The 21,057-nt window shown below is 45.1% G+C and overlaps 1 protein-coding gene across 1 annotated transcript in view; it reads right to left on the bottom strand.

The window, feature by feature from the left end:
- Nucleotides 1-21,057, bottom strand: part of LOC106582203 (receptor tyrosine-protein kinase erbB-4) — a 236,321-nt gene that overhangs the window by 173,324 nt on the left and 41,940 nt on the right. Inside the window, exons 2-3 of the mRNA XM_045704751.1 lie at nucleotides 13,978-14,109; nucleotides 7,751-7,816 (exon numbers count right to left, since the gene is read on the bottom strand). Coding sequence (XP_045560707.1) covers nucleotides 7,751-7,816; nucleotides 13,978-14,109 — 198 coding nt within the window. The remainder of the gene's footprint in view (nucleotides 1-7,750; nucleotides 7,817-13,977; nucleotides 14,110-21,057) is intronic.

Raw genomic sequence — 21,057 nt, forward strand, 5'->3', positions numbered from 1 at the left:
GAGGGATGGAGGAAGAGGGACAGAGGGAGAGAGATGGAGGGAGAGAGATGGAGGGAGAGGGATGGAGGGAGAGGAATGGAGGGAGAGGGATGAGGAAGAGGGATGGAGGAAGAGGGACGGAGGGAGAGAGATGGAGGGAGAGAGATTGAGCAATAGAGGGAGAGGGATAGAGGGAGAGGGATGGAGGAATAGGGATGGAGGGAGAGACATGGAGGGAGGGAGATCAAGGGAGGGAGAGGGATGGAGCAATAGAGGGAGCGGGATGGAGGGAGAGAGGTGGAGCAATAGAGAGAAAGGGATAGAGGGAGAAGGATGAGGGAGAGGGATGGAGGAAGAGGGATGGAGAAAGACGGATGGAGGGAGAGGGATGGAGGGAGAGAGAATGAGAAATAGAGGGAGAGAGATGAAGTGAGAGCAATGGAAGGAGAAGAGTGGTGGGAGAGGTATTGAGTAATAGAGAGGGTTGGAGGGAGAGATGGAGAAATAGAGGGCGAGAGAAGGAGGGAGAGGAATGAGGGAGAGGGATGGAAGAAGAGGGAGGGAGAAGGATGGAGGAAGAGGAATGGAGGGAGAGAGATGGAGGGAGGGAGATGGATGGAACAATTGAGGAAGAGGGATGAAGGGAGAGAGATGGAGGGAGAGGAATGGAGGGAGAGGGATGGAGGGAGAGATGGAGGGAGAGAGATGGAGCAATAGAGAAAGAGAGAGATGAAGGGAGAGAGATGGAAGGAAAGGAGTGGAGGGAGAGGGATTGAGTAATAGATGGATAGGGATGAAGGGAGAGGGATGGAGCAATAGAGGGAGAGGGATAGAGAAAGAGGGATGAGAGAGCGGGATGGAGGAAGAGGGATGAGGGAGAGAGATAGATGGAAAGAGATGGAGGGAGAGGGATGAGGGAGAGGGATGGATGGATGAAGAGGGATGGAGAGGGATGGCGGGAGAGGGATGGAGGGAGAGGGATGAGAGAGTGGGATGAGGGAAGAGGGATGAGGGAGAGAGATGGAGCAATAGAGGGAGAGGGATACAGGGAGAGGGATGTGGGAGATGAACGGAAGAAGATGGATGAGGGAGAAGAATGGAGGGAAAGAGATTGCAAAACAGAGAGAGAGGGATGGAGAGAGGGATGAAGCAATAGAGGGAGAGGTAGAGGGATAGAGGTAGAGAGATGAGTGAGAGGGATGGATGAAGAGGGATGGAGAGAGAGGGATGGAAGGAGAGGGATGGAGCATTAGAGGGAGAGGGATAGAGGGAGAGGGATAGAGGGAGAGAGATGAGAGAGTGGGATGGATGGAGAGGAAGGGATGGAGGGAGAGGGATGGCGGGAGAGGGATGGAGCAATATAGGAAGAGGAGAGATGAAGGGAAAGAGATGGATGAGAGGGATGGAGGGAGAAAGATGGATGAGAGAGATGAAGAGAGATGGAGCAATAGATGGAATGAGATGAAGGGAGAGAGATGGAGGGAGAGGGATGGATGAAGAGGGATGGAGGGAGAGGGATGGAGGGAGAGGGAAGGAGCAATAGAGAGAGAGGGATGGAGGGAGAGGGAGGGATGTAGGGAGAGGGATGAAGCAATGGAGAGAGAGGTAGAGGGATGAGTGAGAGGGATGGATGAAGAGGGATGAGAGGGATGGAGGGAAAGGGATCGGGTAATAGAGAGAGGGGGATGAGCAATAGAGGGAGAGGGATGAGAGAGTGGGATGGAGGAAGAGTGATGGAGGGAGAGAGATTGCATAATAGAGAGAGAGGGATGGAGGGATGAGGAAGAGGAATGGAGGGAGTGGGAAGGAGGGAGAGGGATAAAGAAATAGAGGGAGAGGGATGAGGGAGAGAGATGGAGGGAGAGGGATGGAGGGAGAGAGATGGAGGGAGAGAGATGGATGGCGAGACGGAGGGAGAGGGATGGATGGAGAAAGATGGAGCAATACAGGGAGAGGGATACAGGGAGAGGGATGAGAGAGCGGGATGGAGGAAGAGGGATGGAGGGAGAGAGATGGAGCAATAGAGGGAGAGAGATGAAGGGAAAGAGGTGGAGGGAGAGGGATGGAGGGAGATGGAGGGAGAGAGATAGATGGAGAGAGATGGAGGAAGAGAGATCAAGCAATAGAGGGAGAGAGATGAAGGGAGAGAGATGGAGGGTGATGGATGAGGGAGAGGTATAGATGGAGAGCGATAGGGAGAGAGATGGATCAATAGAGGGAGAGGGATACAGGGAGAGGGATTCGGGAGATGAATGGAAGAAGAGGGATGAGGGAGAGGGACGGAGGGAGAGGGATGGAGCAATAGAGGGAGAAGAATGAGGGAGAGAGATGGAGGGAGAGGGATGGAGAGGTTAGGAATGAGGGAGAGGGAGGGAGGGAGAGAGATTGCATAGAGAGAGGGATGGAGGGAGAGGGATAGAGGAAGAGGGATGGAGGGAGCAGGAAGGAGGGAGAGGGATGAAGCAATAGAGAGAGAGGGATAGAGGGAGATGGATGGAGGGAGAGGGATCGAGTAATAATCAAATCAAATAAAAGTTTATTTTTCACATGCGCCGAATACAACAGGTGTAGACCTTACAGTGAAATGCTTTCTTACAGGCCCTAACCAACAGTGCAATCGTTAAGTATAAAATAGGTATTAGGTGAACAATAGATAAGTAAGGAAATAAAAACCAACAGTAAAAAGACAGTGAACAATAACAATAGCGAGGCTATATACAGGTACCGGTTGGTCGGGCTGATTGAGGTAGAATGTACATGTAGATATGGTTAAAGTGACTATGCATATATGTAAATTATAAACAGAGAGTAGCGGTATCGTAAAAGAGGGGTTGGCGGGTGGTGGGTGGCGGGACACAATGCAGATAGTCTGGGTAGCCAATGTGCGGGGGCACCGGTTATACGGGCTAATTGAGGTAGTTTGTAAAAGAGGGGTTGGGGGGCTAGGGTTTCTGGGATAATGGTGTCGATGTGAGCCATTACCAGCCTTTCAAAGCACTTCATGGCTACGGACGTGAGTGCTACGGGTCTGTAGTAATTTAGGCAGGTTGCATTAGTGTTCTTGGGCACAGGGATTATGGTGGTCTGCTTGAAACATGTTGGTATTAGAGACTCAATCAGGGACATATTGAAAATGTCAGTGAAGATGCCTGCCAGTTGGTCAGCACATGCCCGGAGCACACGTCCTAGTAATCCGTCTGGCCCCACAGTCCTTGTGAATGTTGACCTGTTTAAAGGTCTTACTCACGTCGGCTACGGAGAGAGCGTGATCACACAGTCGTCCGGAACAGCTGATGCTCTCATGCATGCCTCAGTGTTGCTTGCCTCGAAGCGAGCATTGAAGTGATTTAGCTCATCTGGTAGGCTCGTGTCACTGGGCAGGCTGTGCTTCCCTTTGTAGTCTGTAATAGTTTGCAAGCCCTGCCACATAAGATGAGTGTTGGAACCGGTGTAGTATGATTCAATCTTAGCCCTGTATTGGCGCTTTGCCTGTTTGATGGTTTGTTGATTTCTTATAAGCTTCCATGTTAGAGTCCCGCACCTTGAAAGCAGAAGCTCTACCCTTTAGCTCAGTGCGAATATTGCCTGTAATCCATGGCTTCTGGTTGGGGTATGTACTGTGGGGACGACGTCCTCGATGCACTTATTGATAAAGCCAGTGACTGATGTGGTGTACTCCTCAATGCCATCGGAAGAATCCCGGAACATATTCCAGTCTGTGCTAGCAAAACAGTCCTGTAGTTTAGCATCTGCTTCATCTGACCACATTTTATAGACCAAGTCACTGGTGCTTCCTGCTTTAATTTTTGCTTGTAAGCAGGAATCAGGAGGATAGAATTGTGGTCAGATTTACCAAATGGAGGGCGAGGGAGAGCTTTGTAAGCATCTCTGTGTGTGGAGTACAGGTGATATATAATTATTTTCCCTCTGGTTGCGCATTTAACATGCTGATTGAAATTAGGTAATTCTGATTTAAATTTCCCCACATTAAAGTCTCCAGCCACTAAGAGGGCCACCTCTGGGTGAGCGGTTTCCTGTTTGCTTATTTCCTTCTACAGCTGACTGAGTGCTGTCGTAGTGCCAGCGTCCGTCTGTGGTGGTAAATAAACAGCCATAAAAGTATAGATGAAAACTCTTGGCAAATAGTGTGGTCTGCAGTTTATCATAAGATACTTTATTTCAGGCAAACAAAATCTAGAGACTTTCTTCCTTAGATTTTGTGCACCAGCTGTTGTTTACAAATATGCACCGACCCCCCCCCCCATCTTACCGGCGTGTGCTGTTCTGTCTAGCCGGTGCAGCGTATATCCTGCTAGCTGAAGATCCATGTCATCATCCAGCCATGATTCCGTGAAACATAAGATATTACAGTTTTTGATGTCCTGTTGGTAGGATATTCGTGATCGTACCTCGTCTAATTTATTGTCCAATAATTGTACGTTGGCGAGTAATATTGACGGTAATGGCAGCTTTCCCACTCGCCTTCTCCGGATCCTTACGAGGCGCCCCGCTCTGTGTCCTCTGTACCTGCGTCTCTTTCTCTTGCCAATAACGGGGATGAAGGCCTTGTCCGGTGTTCACAGTACATCCTGTGCTTCTTGCTCGTTGAAGAAAAAATCTTTGTCTAATCCGAGGTGAGTGATCGCTGTCCTGATATCCAGAAGCTCTTTTTTGACATAAGATATGGTGGCAGAAACATTATGTACAAAATAAGTTACAAATAACGCAAAAAATAACACATAATAGCACAATTGGTTGGCGCCCGTAAAACTGCTGCCATTTCTTACGGCGCAATTGTCACGAGTAGAGGGAGAGGGATGGAGGGAGAGGGATGGAGGGAGAGGGAGGGAGATGAGGGAGGGAGATGAGGGAGGGAGGGAGGGAGGGAGGGAGGGAGGGAGGGAGGGAGGGAGGGAGGGAGGGAGGGAGGGAGGGAGGGAGGGAGGGAGGGAGGAGGGAAAGGGATGGAGTGAGAGGGATGAGGGAGAGGCATCGAGGGAGAGGGATGGAAGGATGGAGGGAGAGGAATGAGGGAGAGGAATCGAGGGAGAGGGATGAGGGAGAGGGATGAGGAAGAGGAATCGAGGGAGAGGGATGGAGGGAGAGGGATGAGGGAGAGGGATCGAGGGAGAGGGATTGAGTAATAGAGGAAGAGGGATAGAGGGAGAGGGATGACGCACAGGAGGCTGATGAGGGGAGGACAGGTCATAATAATGACTGGATTGGAGTGATTGGAATGGTATAAAACACATTGAAACAATGTGTTTGATATGTTCGACACCATTCCATGGATTCCATTCCAGCCATTACTATGAGCCCGTCCTCCCCAATTAAGGTGCCAGCTGTGATTTAGAGGGAGAGGGAAGGAGAGAGAGGGATGGAGCAAAGAGGGATGGAGCAAAGAGGGATGCAGCAAGAGGGATGGAGCAAAGAGGGATGGAGCAAGAGGGATGGAGGGAAAGGGATGGCGCAAGAGGGATGGAGGGAAAGGGATGGTGCAAGAGGGATGGAGGAAAGGGATGCTGTATCAGAAAGAGAGCGAGAAAGAGAGAGAGAAAACAGAGAACAGAGAGAGAGATGGAGAGAATGCGTGTGATGGAAAGATAGTAAAATGACAGAAAGAAAGAGAGGGTATGAGGGGATAGAGATACATATGCCTACAGTAATGACACTGGGAGAGAGATATCAGGGAAATAAAGAGAGAGAATATCACAGATGGAGAGAAATGAGAGACATGCTCAGTACAGTGATACAAGCATATGTGGGGCCTGGGTTACAGAGAGACAGACAGACAGACAGCAGGCTGAGGCAGCAGTACTGAGGCAGCAGTACTGAGGCAGCAGGCTGAGGCAGCAGTACTGAGGCAGCAGGCTGAGGCAGCAGTACTGAGAGTGATGAGAGTGATTCATTAGAGACAGATAAGTTACAGATGTAGTTCTTCAACTCAACCCTAATGGTGTTTTACTACAGGACTGTTACAGCAACACCGTCTCCTGTTAGAGAGGGACCTAGTGTGTGTGTGTGTATCACTTATCACTATCTTCTTAATTCTGTGCTTGTCCACAAAAGAGAGGGTCCCACTAAAACACAGCAGGAGACTGAGTTGTAATATAACATATTAGACACATGATACAGTAGCAGTAGATCAAACAAGCTATCTGCTGTGCTACCCTTAGCCCCATGCAGTGTGCTGCTGTGTGTGTGTGTGTGTGTGTGTGTGTGTGTGTGTGTGTGTGTGTGTGTGTGTGTGTGTGTGTGTGTGTGTGTGTGTGTGTGTGTGTGTGTGTGTGTGTGTGTGTGTGTGTGTGTGTGAGTGAGTGGTGTGTGTGTGTGTGTGTGTGTGTGTGTGTGTGTGTGTGTGTGTGTGTGTGTGTGTGTGTGTGTGTGTGTGTGTGTGTGTGTGTGTGTGTGTGAGTGTGAGTGAGTGGTTGTGTGTGTGTGCGTGTCAGCCCAGGCAGACAGAGCACAGCTGACCCAGGTTACCTTTCACACCTTCACACAACACAGCTAGCCTAATACTGGCTCACAGCTGAGGCAACTGACTTTGTGTTGTTCGTCAGTTTGACTTAAAGCAGGGCAACCAGTGGAGTAGGTGGCAGGGGAAATCACAGTCGTTTAAGCCTGACGAGGAGAGGATTTAGAATCTGGCATCTTGGAAGAGGGCGGGATGGGGCGGGAGCTAGGGCTGGAGGAGGAGACAACTGGGAGAGCTATAGAGAGAGAGAGAGAGAGAGAGAGAGAGAAGAGAGCTATAGAGAGAGAGAGCTATAGAGAGAGAGAGAGAGAGAGAGAGAGAGAGAGAGAGAGAGAGAGAGAGAGAGCTATAGAGAGGGAGGGATAGAGAGAGACAGAGAGAGAGAGAGAGAGAGAGAGAGAGTATGTGGCATGGCCGCAGGACCATAGGTCATTATGCTTAAAGTGCACTCCTGTGCTGCCTGTCGGGGGTGAGAAGCATGTGTGTGTGTGAGAGAGAGAGAGAGAGAGAGAGAGAGAGAGAGAGAGATAACCCATATTTATGCTTATTTATTTTTAACTATTTGCACATCGTTACAACACTGTATATAGACATAATATGACATTTTAAATGTCTTTATTCTTTTGGAACTTCTGTGAGTGTAATGTTTACTGTTCATTTCTATTGTTTATTTCACTTTTGTTTATTATGTACTTCACTTGTTTCATATGTTTCCCATGCCAATAAAGCCCTTGAATTGAATTGAGAGAGAGAGAGAGAGAGACAGAGAGAGGGAGAGAGGGAGAGAGACAGAGAGGGGGACAGAGAAAGAGCGAGACAGAGAGACAAATTTGACCCCAATAACTATCGTGGGATATGCGTAAACAGCAATGTTGGGAAAATCCTCTGCATTATCATTAAAGCAGACTTACATTTCCTCAGTGAAAGAAATTAGTGTGCAAAATGAGTTGGAAACTGAGCTGCACTTCCTAACCTCCTGGCAAATGTATGACCATATTAGAGACATATTTCCCTCAGATTACAGAGACCCACAAATAATTATAAAACAAATTCATTTTTGATAAACTCCCATATATCTACAGGGTGAAATACCACAGTGTGCCACCACAGCAGCAAGATGTGTGACCTGTTGTCACAAGAAAAGGGCAACCAGTGAAGGACAAACACCATTATAAATACAACCCACATTTATGTTTATTTATTTTCTCTTTTGTACTTGAACTATTTGCACATCGTAACAACACTGTATATAGAGATAATATGACATTTGAGACTGACTGACTATAGGATACTCACAGCTTTGACACTGGTCCTCCTTGGGGCCCCAACAGCGACCGTTACAGGATTTGTGACACTTCTGGCCTGTGTACAAGAACATGAACGTATACTGTTACACCAAGTACACACACATCCATGATACGAAAACATCACCAATTTAACACACTTCTCTACCAAGAACCTGGTAATAACAGGCATTTTACAAAACCCAAAGTGAGTCTCTTTCGTTCATGGTGTTTCAAGACGGGTAAAAACATTTGACCTAAAACAAGAGTTGTTTGCAGAGAGATAATGTTAGACATGCTATAATCATCGTAATCACTATCATCTTATTAGATTCTTTACCAAGCACCAGGTAATATCTGATACGGCTATGATGATTGCAACAGAGTGACACAATGTACTCTACTGTTTAGTTTCCTTAAAGGTAGACAGTTTGACGCTGCCACGAGTAGCACCAGAGATATCGAGATGAGCGAGATGTAAGACTTCCCTCTCACACAGCCACACACAGTATCTGCGCATGTTCACGGGTTCTGCACATGTGCACGGGCTGTTTCAGCGTGGTAGCCACGGGACCAAAACAGTGGAGAAGCTGAGTCTACCTTTAATGAACTACAGTGTGTTCTCTCATTAACGACTGCTGCAGTGGAGAGAGAGACAGCAGCAGTAGCAACTAGCTAGACACTCTGCTGTTATATTAGTGCTAGCTGTGTTTTGGAGGGCTTAATTGACTGCCTGGTAATTGCAGTGTGAGGCAGGATGAGTGCTGGAGTGGGGTGTTCCAGTTCAGTTAAGACCAATTACATTGAAGGCTGACACTTTCTCTCTGACATTTCTATCTACATCCTCTCCCTTCCCTTCCCCTCTCCCTCTCTCATCCCTGCCTCTCTCCATCTATCCCTGACACTCTCTGACTCTCCATCTACTGCCCTTTGCTACCCTTCCCTCCCTCCCTCACTTCCTTGCTCCCTCCCTCCCTCCCTCACTCCCTACCTATATGATAATTGGGTAAGCTTGGGAGATGGGGACAACGATAACATATGTATACCTGAGCCCACACAGAGTTTTCTTTGGTTTCTAGCTAAACCATGAAAAGCAGGTGAAAGAGTCATAACCAGGCTTTAGTGTCCAAGGTCTTACTATCTCCATTCTTTCCCCCTGACCTTGAGTAAAACTATCACACTCTTTCTCTCCACATCATCATGTTTCACCAATTCTTAACAAAAAGTGAAAGCTGAAGGTTAAAAAGTCAAAACGAAATGACTATGGGTGTAGCATTGAGAGGTAGAGGGAAATATATGTGAATTGATCGGGGGTGGATTTGAAATGTCTTTCTTGTTTTGAAGAGCCAATGAAAACAGAAACAAAACAAAAGAAAAACTGCTCCAAGAATATGGAGACTATAGTCTTAAATGGATTACAAGTTTCCAGACCTCCTTGAACTTTGGCATGGTGTGTAGTGTGTGTGTGTGTGTGTGTGTGTGTGTGTGTGTGTGTGTGTGTGTGTGTGTGTGTGTGTGTGTGTGTGTGTGTGTGTGTGTGTGTGTGTGTGTGTGTGTGTGTGTGTGTGTGTGTGTGTGTGTGTGTGTGCATGCTTGCGTTCGTGCAGGACAGAGAGTCAAACGATCAAAAGTACTGAGTGAGACCGATGGAGGGAATGCAATAGAGACTGATACCTCATCAATGCTGTAAATTGGGTTTGAAGTATGCTTCAGAGGTTGCACTAGTACAGCTAGTCATGAATAAAAACTAAACACATGTAATACATATAGAATGAAGGAAAAGCAACATAATATACTGAAGTAACCAAACATTAAGAACACCTTCCTAATATTGAGATGCACCCCCCCTCCCCCCGTATGCCCTCAGAACAGCCTCAACTCATCAGGGCATGGATTCTATAAGGTGAAAAATCTGAATAAAACAAATACATTAATATAAATATGTATTTTTATTTTTTTTTTACGTTTTCACAAAAGTAGTGCACTGGGCCTTTACTAGTATTTGCGGACCGATATAGACGTCTGTAGCGCGGGCAAAAAAAAATGTTCAGCAAGAAAGGTAGTTGTATAATTAAGAACAGTATCTTACAGGATTTAATAGTTGGAATTGTAAGAGTTGTTGACCTGACCCTTTCTCTGTTATTTTCATTCTAATGGGATGCAGAAAGAACAAAACCCTGTCCTCAAACATTTACATCAAAAGGTGCAAAGTTGTGGGCAAAGACACAAAACATCTACATCAAATTACATTTCTTGATCAAATAACATGGAAAACAACCACTTTTTGTGCAGTATTAATTTACCATCCTTACTTCATGTAAATGTACTGTACATGACTGTATTGTAAATAGATTGGTCATCTAGGTTTGTACCTGTAGACTTTCCATCACCATGAGAAAAAACAATGACCAATACAGTAACTGAGTACATTGAGACATCAAGTGTTTTGGGATGATATGAGTATGGCGCTTGCAATGTTAGGGTTGTGAGTTTGATTCCCACGGGGGACCAGTATGACAATTTCAGTTTTGAATAGTTTGCATTTGCAAAGTATTTCAAGAAACTGGAAAACATATACCAAGCAAGTCTTTTTATAATCCACACGTATTATCAGATTAACCTTTTCTGTTTTGGATAGATAATTATCAGACTCAATATACAAATTCTGGTAAACACTCTAACGCATTTTGTTTACATTTTTTCACAAAAGTTGTGCACTGGCCCTTAACTAGTCCTGTATTAGCGGACCGATATAAATGTTTTCAGATGGCGGCAAAAGAATTGCAGCACACCCAACCACAAACTACTTCCCGCGGCTATGCACAGGGAAAATGACCAATGCTGACTGCAATGCTTCCCACAGTTGTGTCAAGTTGACCTGATGTCCTAAGGGGTGGTGGACCATTTTGATACACACAGGAAACTGTTGTGCTAGAAAAACCCAGCACCATTGCCGTTCTTGACACAAACCAGTGCACCCACTACCATACTCCGTTCAAAGGCACTTAAATCTTTTACATTTGAGTCATTTTTCCTGCATATTCCCCCTGTATATCCCCCTTCCTGTATGTCCCAGTCCAGGAAATATCATTCCTGTATATTCCCCTCCTGTATAGCAACCCCCCCACCCCCATATATCCCCCTCCTGTGTACCCCCCGTATACCCCCCGCATATCCCCCTGTATATCGTCTTCCGTATAACCCTTCCCATATATCCCACCATATATCCTCCTGGTATATTCCCCTCATGTATATCCCCCCTGTATAGCCCCTCCAGTATACCCCCCTCTCCCCCTTGTATATCCCCCCTCTCTATATATCACCCCCATATATCCTGCCCTGTATCCCCCTGTATATCTCCCAGTTGCATATCTCCCCCATATATCCCCCCATATATCCCCTTCATATATCCACCCGTATATCCCCCCTCCTGTATATCCCCCTCTATATCTCCCTTTTGTATTTCCCCTCCTGTAAATCCCATAATTTGTATCCCCCTGTATATCGCCCCTGCATACCCCCCGTATATGTATATATCCCACTTGTATATCTCCCCCCGTATATCCCCCCACATATCCCCCTCGTATATCCCCCCGTATATCCCACCCTCCAGTATAACCCCCCTGTTCATGCCCCCCATATATACCCTTGCGTATATTCCCCAGATTACCCCTCGCCATATATCCCCCCATGTATATACCCCTCCTGTATATGCCCACTGAAATCCCTACTGTATTATTCCTCCAGTTTCTCCCTTCGTATACCCCTCGCATATCCCCCTGTCTATCCCCTCCCATATAACCCTTCCCATATATTCCACCATATATCCCCCTGTGTATTCCCCTTCTGTATATCCCCCCCGTATATGCCCTCCTGTATATCCCCTCCTGTATACCCCCCACATATCCCCCTGTATATCCCCTCCCAAAAAACCCTTCCCATATATCCCACCATATATCCCCCTGGTGTATTCCCCTCATGTATATCCCCCCTGTATAGCCCCTCCATTATACCCCTCTCCTCTATATCTCCCCTGTATATCCGGAAGTTTACATACACTTAGGTTGGAGTCATTATAACTAGTTTTTCAACCACTCCACAAATTTCTTGTAAACAAACTATAGTTTTGGCAAGTTGGTTAGGACATCTACTTTGTGCATGACAAGTAATTTTTCCAAAAATTGTTTACAGACAGATTATTTCACTTATAATTGTCACATCCTGACCAGTATAAGGGGTTATTTGTTATTGTAGTTTGGTCAGGATGTGGCAGGGGGTGTTTGTTTAGAGTGTTTCGGGGTTTGTTGGGCTATGTTCTTTGTTAGTCTATTTCTATGTTAGTTCTAGTATATCTATTTCTATGTGGTGTTTGTTGGGTTGACCTTCAATTGGAAGCAGCTGCTCCTAGTTGCTTCTAATTGAAGGTCCTATTTAAGAGGGGTGTTTTTCTATGGGATTTTGTGGGTAGTGTTCCTTGTAAGCCTTACAGGACAGTTTATCGTCATTATTTTTGTATACGTTTGTTTTGGTTTTCCTTCTTTCTGCCGAATAAAAGAAGATGAGTATACACATTCCCGCTGCATTTTGGTCCAATCCTTACGACAACCGTGACAATAATTCACTGTACCACAATTCCAGTGGGTCAGAAGTTTACATACACTAAGTTGACTGAGCCTTTTAACAGCTTAGAAAATTCCAGAAAATTATGTCATGGCTTTAGAAGCTTCTGATAGGCTAATTGACATAATTTGAGTCAATTGGAGGTGTACCTGTGGACATATTTCAAGGCCTACCTTCAAACCCAGTGCCTCTTTGCTTGACATCATGGGGAAATCAAAAGAAATCAGCCAAGATCTCAGAAAAAAACGGTCTTGGCTGAAAGGGGGAGGCTTTCAAGCCAAAGAACACCTTCCCAACCGTGAAGCACGGGGTTGGCAGCATCATGGTGTGGGGGTGCTTTGCTGCAGGAGGGACTGGTGCACTTCACAAAATAGATGGAATTATGAGGGAGGAAAAGTATGTGGATATATTGAAGCAACATCTCAAGACATCAGTCAGGAAGCTTGTGGAAGGCTACCTGAAACGTTTGACCCAAGTTAAACAATTTAAAGGCAATGCTACCAAATACTAATTGAGTGTATGAAAACTTCTGACCCACTGGGAATGTGATGAAAGAAATAAAAGCTGAAGTAAAGCATTCTCTCTACTATTATTCTGGCATTCACATTTTTTAAATAAAGTGGTGATCCTAACAGGAATTGTGAAAAACTGAGTTTAAATGTATTTGGCTAAGGTGTATGTAAACTTCCGACTTCAACTGTTTCATCCCGGTAATCCCGCCCTTTTTATCCCCACACTATATATTTCCCCTTCTGTATATTTCCCCTTCTGTATATCCCCCCATATATCCCGCCATATATCCCCCTCATATATCCCCCCGTATATGTATATATCCCACTTGTATATCTCCCCCCGTATATCCCCCCTGTATATCCCCCCTGTATATCCCCCTCTCTATATATCATCCCGTATATCCCACCCTTTTTATCCCCACACTGTATATTTCCCCCTCTGTATATCCCCACGTATATCTCCCAGTTGTATATATCCCCCCATATATCCCCCTTATATATCCCCCTGCATGTCCCTCCCTCCTGTATCACCCCTGTATATCTCCCGTGTATATCCCGCCCTTTGTACCCTCCCTGTATATCCCCTGTATATCCTCCACTGTATAGCCCCCTTGAAAATCCCTCCTGTATTACCCCTCCAGTATACTCCCCGTATACCCCCGCATATCCCCCCATACATCCAATCCCATATAACCCTTCCCATTTATCCCCCCATATATACTCATCCTGTATAGCCCCTCCAGTATACCCCCTTCCTCTATACCCCCCTCTGTATATCCCCCATATATCCCATAATTTTTATCCCCAGCCTGTATATTTCTCCCTCTGTATATCCCCCCATATATCCTCCCCTTATACTGTATATCGACCCCCATATATATCCCCCCTGTATGTCCCCCCTCCTGTATATATCCCACTTGTACATCCCTCTCGTATATCCCGTCCTTGTACCCCCCGTATATCCCCCTGTATATCCTCCGCTGTATATCCCCCCTGTATATCCCCCTTTATATATCTTCCTGTTTTTGTGAAACCATCCAGTAAAAAGGCAACATAACTTATTTAAGTTAGTATATGTTTCCTTCTCTTTCATTGATGAGCTACTCACATGTAACACTGCTATTGGTGGGCACCACCAGAGGGCTGACGCGGGCGTTCTTGACGATATCTTGCCAGTGGATGGTGTCTGCATGGCACAGGAACTTATTCTGGTCGACATACACACCACCTTGTAGGATCTCTGTGGGATAGGAGAAAACACAGAGAAACACATCAGGACAAAGTACTGACCCACAAACAAAAAGATGCACACATGAACACACGCATGGAGGCACGCGCACACACACACACACACACACACACACACACACACACACACACACACACACACACACACACACACACACACACACACACACACACACACACACACACACACACACACACACACACACACACACACACACAGGTGTAGTGTACACCGCTAGATATGAGAGAAACAGCTAACGGAGACCACAGCCCTGACTCCTCCATCCTCCACCAGATAGATTTGATGGATGAGGTTTTTAGAAGGTCAGACAGACAAATCCTTGTCTTATTGCTGTTATTATTAACCATAATCTAGTTTTGTTGTTGTTTTTCCTCTCTCCTCTTCCTCATACCAACAGATACACACACACACACACACGCAGACATGCCACACAGATACACACACACACACACTTGCACGCACAGACACACAAACATGCCGCAGCAGACATAAACATAGGAAATAACTATGTTACCCCCCCATGATACCAAATCCATCCAGCCTGGATTTTAACCCCCAGCCAGCTAGAGAGAGAGAGACAACAACAGTAACACATTTGTAATTTCATATTTCATCAGGGGAGGGAGGAGAGGATGAGATTATATCCTGGCTGAGTCCCAAATGGAACCTATTCATTATGGGCCCTGGTCAAAAGAACTGCAATAAAGGGAATAGGTTGCAATTTGGGATTCAGTCCGTCTTCTAATATTGATCATACTGTCCACCTCGGATCAGAGAGTTTACTGGGGCTGGAGGCGATCCAACCAGTCTCCTCTTTTCACCCCCACTAACTTCCCTTCCTCTCACAGTGCAATATTGTGTTCTCTGATTGGTTCACAGAGGGCAGCACCGATTATTCTCATCCTGGGATCCTCAGACAGAGTCCTTATCAAACCTATTCTAGACTATTCTCAAAGAAAGTCCTTGTCAGACCTAATCCAGACTCCAGCCGAATAAAAAAAACAAAATAAAACCCCAGCTTGTTGCTAGAAGATTAGCATTATTTACAGAGCTGGCTTTCTCTCTCTCCAAAATTGTGTGTGTGTCAGTGTGTGATGGGGGAGTCTATCTCTATCTCCTGGCAGAAGCCCCGTAACAGAGTGTGTGTGTGTGTGTGTGTGTGTGTGGGTGGGTGGGTGGGTGTGGGTGTGGGTGTGGGTGTGTGTGCGTGTGTGTATGTGTGTGTGTGTGTAACCTAGCAGTACCCGTAGCTCACTGATTAAAGCATACTCCACAGATGATGGGAGGTGGTGTTAATATGTTTTCTGCTTCTCTCTACAGGAGGGAAGGAACCTGGCGCTCATCACGGAAATTAATTCTCAGCCACGCTATAGGAGGGAGGTACGTTCCGCTAGGGTACGTGTGTGTCTGTTTGTGTGTGTCTGTGCGTGTGTGTGTTGAATGGTCCACTAGGGTACGTCTGTGTGTGTGTGTGTGTGTGTGTGTGTGTGTGTGTGTGTGTGTGTGCGTGCGTGCGTGCGTGCGTGTGTGTGTGTGTGTGTTGGATGGTTCCGCTAGAGTATGTGTGGCACTCACAGCACAGAGGAAGGAGCAACCGCTGCTCATAGGCAAACTGGGCTGTGCAGGGGACAAATAAACACTACCAAACAAACACAGCATAAAACATCAGCATGACTTCCCTGACCCCCAATGTGTTTTTATGGACAAGAGGAGAGGCAATGTGGTGTGTGTGTGTGCCTGTGCGTTTGTGCATTAGCACATGTTTGACTTGTCTCTTTGAGCATGGATGACCCTCTCTATGTGTTCAGGCTCTGCTCAGTGATTCAGATTCCCTAGTTTTTAAACATGAGGTACACATGGGGCCTATGAGGTACGTCCGACAGATAGGAGGAATGTGGTTCACAACAAAGAAAACCAGAGAGAAAGCTTGGTAAGAACACGACCAGTATCTGATTGTTATCACAACATTAAGAGCCCCAAATATTATAATCGTGGGAATTATTGTTAAAAAGTCATACATTTCCACAGTTCAATTTTCCCCAAATGACAACAAACAGAAAGTCTAGCCTTGATGCATTAGCAGTATTTTTTTAATATTTGTTATTTTAATCAGGGAGTCACCATTAAGACCAATGTCTCTTTTACGAGGGAGCCCCTGCATATAGAACTTCACAAAATATACAGTGCCTTCGAAAAGGATTCAGACCCCTTGACTTTTTCCACATTTTGTTACGTTACAGCGTAATTTCTAAAATGTATTATATAAAAAATCTAATCCTCAGCAATCTACACACAATACCCCATAACAAAGTGAAAACAGTTTTTTAGACATTTTAGCAAAAATCAATAAAAATAAAAACAGGAATACCTTATTTACATAAGTATTCAGACCCTTTACTATGAGACACGAAAGTGAGCTCAGGTGCATCCTGTTTCCATTGATCATCCTTGAGATGTTTCTACAACTTGATATTTGCTAAAATGTCTAAAAACCTGTTTTTGCTTTGTCATTATTGGGTATAGTGTGTAGATTGATGAGGGAAAAAAACGATTTAAGCAATTTTAGAATAAGGCTGTATGGCAGGTATTCCCAAACTGCGGCACGCGTACATGCAATGCCGTTGGGGGTGCGCCAAATTAAAATGTGATTCACATAAAACTTCCTTCACATTTTCAAACAGTCCATTTATATTTTTAAACGGTGTTATACATTTGGGTGAGGCTTTTTTCTCACTTGAGTAGCCTCGTTTCACAGCCAAAAGTTAAATTAAACCATCTAGTGTTCAGCGAAATAATAACACTATGTCAAATACAGGTAGCCTAGTCGAATAATTAACATCCAATCACATCCACCCGCCAACCCCCTCTTTTACGCTACTGCTACTCTCTGTTCATCATATATGCATTATCTTTAACCATATCTACATGTACATATTACCTCAATCAGTCTGACTGTATGTAGCCTTGCTACTTTTATACCCTCGCTACTGTATATAGCCTGTCTTTTTACTGTTGTTTTATTTCTTTACCTACCTATTGTTCACCTAATACCTTTTTTTGCACTATTGGTTAGAGCCTGTAAGTAAGCATTTCACTGTAAGGTCTACACCTGTTGTATTCGGCGTACGTGACAAATAAACTTTGATTTGATTTGATTAACCGTTACTCTCATGCAGGAATTCCACAAATGGTCCGTATGTAGCCAAACATAGCTGCTGTTCATGTTGGTATCTGTACTGATGGCTCAAAAGCCATGACAGGGAGACATAGTGGAGTGGTAAAGCACGTGCAAGCAGTTGCTCCCAATGCCACTTGTGCACACTGCGGCATCCACCGAGAGGCTCTTGCTGCCAAGGGAATGCCTGACAGCTTGAAAGACGTTTTGGACACTACAGTTAAAATGGTTAACTTTGTTAAAGCAAGGCCCCTGAACTCTTGTGTATTTTATGCATTATGCAATGATGTGGGCACCGACAATGTAACGCTTTTACAACATACAGAAGTGTGCTGGTTATCAAGGGCCAAAGTATTGACACGTTTTTTTAAAAATTCAGAGACAAGTTTGAAGTTTTCTTTACTGACCATAATTTTCATTTGTCTGACCGCTTGCATGATGACAAGTTTCTCACACGACTGGCCTATCTGGGTGATGTTTTTTCTTGCCTGAATGATCTGAATCTAGGATTACAGGGACACTCCACAAATATATTCAATGTGCAGGACAAAATTGAGGCTATGATTAAGAAGCTTGAGCTCTTCTCTGTCTGCATTAACAAGGACAAAACACAGGTCTTTCCATCATTGTATGATGTTTTGTGTGCAAATGAACTCAAGCTTACAGACAATGTCAAATGTGATATAGCGAAGCCCCTGAGTGAGCTGGGTGCGCAATTACGCATGTACTTTCCCGAAACGGACGACACAAACAACTGGATTCGTTATCCCTTTCATTCCTTGCCACCAGTCCACTTACCGATAACTGAACAAGAGAGCCTCATCAAAATTGCAACACGTGGTTCTGTGAAAATGTAATTTTATACACATTTCTGGATAGGGCTGTGCTCAGAGTTTCTTGCCTAGGCAAATTGCACTGTTAAGACACTGATGCCCTTTGCAACCACGTACCTATGTGAGAGTGGATTCTCAGCCCTCAGTAGCACAAAAACTAAATACAAGCACAGACCATGCGTGGAAAATGATTTAAGACTGAGACTCTCCAATACAAAACAACATTGCAGAGTTATGTTCATCCTTTCAAGCACACCCTTCTCATTAACCTGGAGTGAGATATTCACAATGTTTTATGAACAAATAAGGTTTTATATCAAGTTCATTGAGACACCAAGTTCATTTACCTGGCACCAAGTTCACGAATCAAGTTCGTTGAGACACCACAGTAGTAGGCCTGATTAGGTAGGCAATCTGATGGCATGGTGCCAGGTAAACAACTTCTCCCTCAACAGCAAAACAAAGGCACTGGTTGTGGACTTCAGGAGAAACCAGGCTGGGCACGCCCCCATCATCATCAATGAGGCCGCCTTGCAGATGGTCAAAAACGGCAAGTTCCTCATCGTGCACATCGCCGAGAAGCTGAAATGGTCAAACCACACGGACACCGTGGTGAAGAAGGCACGTCAGCAACTCTTCAACCTCAAGATGCTGAAGAAATGTGACCTGTCCCAGATGGCCCTCACAGTGTTCTTTCTACAGGAGCACCACTGCCAGGCTGCATCACGTCCTGGTACGGCAACTCCACCGCTGCGGACCACAAGGCGCTACAGAGGGTGGTGTGCTTAGCCTTCCAGGACACCTACAACACCAGGTTTTGCAGGAAGGCCAAGAAGATAATCAAGGACCCAAGCCATGGTCTATTCTTCCTGCTTCCTTCACTCACATGCAGGCAGTACAGGAGCATCAGGGCACCCCCCCTCCCTCCTTGCTGCTCCCCTTACGTATATTGTACCCCCCAAAAAACAATTACCGTTCCCCCAGCCACAATTATCATTGTTATAGTGTAAATGTGTATACTGTATATTACTCTTCCATTCACTCCTCACTTCCTCCCTGCTGCTCCCCCACGAACATTCCCCAACGGACTCTTCCCCTTGCCCCCACCACCCAATGGTAATTTGTCATTGCTACAGTTGTAAATGTGTATATTATTATTATTACTATTATTATAATTGTTACTGTTCCATATTTTGTCTCATTGACTTTCACTGTAACCTGCAATTACATCTGTGTCCCTGTACATGGGACTAATAAACTCAATCTAATAGAATCTAATCCAAAGACAAAACATACCAATAAAAGTACTGTAAAAGAAAACAGTGCTAACTCTCCTACACAGTATACTGTGTGCTTTTGATTACAGTACCTACCATGGCCTGCTACACACTGTGCTGGTAGCTGTTGCTGGAAGTTGGTGTGTGTGTGTGTGTGTGTGTGTGTGTGTGTGTGTGTGTGTGTGTGTGTGTGTGTGTGTGTGTGTGTGTGTGTGTGTGTGGCTGGTAGCGGAGGCCTCTGTTGATTGTTTAGTGGGTTGAGAACGGACTCTTAATTAGCCAATTCACTGAGCCTGTGTTCCCAGCTATCCCTGTTCCCCTGAGCCAATCACACACACACACATCTTTACACTACAATGGTATGGCAAAACATCTCTTCAGCCTCCCTCCCTTCCTCCCACATCTCCCTCCCCTCCTCCCTCCATCCAAAACAGACCATCGGAGGAAAATAATAAGAAATGTAAGAAAGCAGAACAAATGTATGCAGCCAATTATTCCAAGGGGTAAATGCTCCTTCTGTTTTTTAATTGCAGAGTGGCGATGAATTTTATTAACTCTGGGAGGCAGATATCAAACTTGGCTCATGCGGATCGAGTAGTTGGAATTGGAAAAGGCATTAATGGCCTCTTCAGAAAGGATGCAAATTATCGTCTTGTTGTTATTGTGCTACCTAATAAAATTATAAGGTGAAGATCATTCAGCGCAGATGCTCTACATGCATGTTTAATGTGAGGTCATTCTAGTGTGTATGTGTGCGTACGTGTGTGTGTGTGTGTGTGTGGGTGTGTGTGTGTGTGGGGACGTGTTTAACTATTCTTGTGGGGACCAGAAGTCCCCACAAGAATAGTAAACTAACAACCATTTCACCAACTGGGGACATTTTGTTAGTCCCCACAAGGTAAAATGCTTTTTCTAGGGGGTTTAGGGTTAAGGTTAGAATTAGTGTTAGAATTACATTAAGGGATAGGGTTAGGATCTACGGTTAGTTTTAGGTTTAGGGCTAGGAGCTAGGGTTAGGTTTAGGGTTAGAGTTAAGGTTAGGTTTTTGGGTTAAGGTTAGGGTAAGAGTACGGGTTAGGGTTAGGGGTTATGGAAAATAGGATTTTGAATGGGACTGAATTCTGTGTCCCCACAAGGTTATCTGTACAAGACCATGTGTGCATGTCTGTGTGTGTGCATGTGTCTGTGTGTTTTCCAAACCTGCCTCATACATCACAAATTCCCTCCATTATTGTGATGTGAAAGTCTTAACATGATAAATGAACAAAGGGAAAACAATACCTTGAAAAAAATCCATAAATGTATCATTCTTGTGCAATACTCAATGCCTAGGTTTACTTCCAATGTACTCTCTTCCTACAATACCTTTCACTGTACATTATGCCTTGAATCTATGCTATCGTGCCCAGAAACCTGCTCCTTTCTGTCACGCTCTGACCTAAGAGAGCTGTTTTTTCTCTGTTTAGTTAGGTCAGGGTGTGATAGGGGGTGGGCATTCTATGTTTTTTGTTTCTATGTTTTGGCCGGGTATGGTTTCCAATCAGAGGCAGCTGTCTCTGATTGGAAGCCATACTTAGGCAGCCTTTTCCCACTTGGTTTTTCGTGGGTAGTTGCTTTCTGTTTAGTTTGTATA

The sequence above is a fragment of the Salmo salar genome, chromosome ssa21, assembly GCF_905237065.1.
Source record: "Salmo salar chromosome ssa21, Ssal_v3.1, whole genome shotgun sequence".
NCBI lineage: Eukaryota > Metazoa > Chordata > Actinopteri > Salmoniformes > Salmonidae > Salmo > Salmo salar.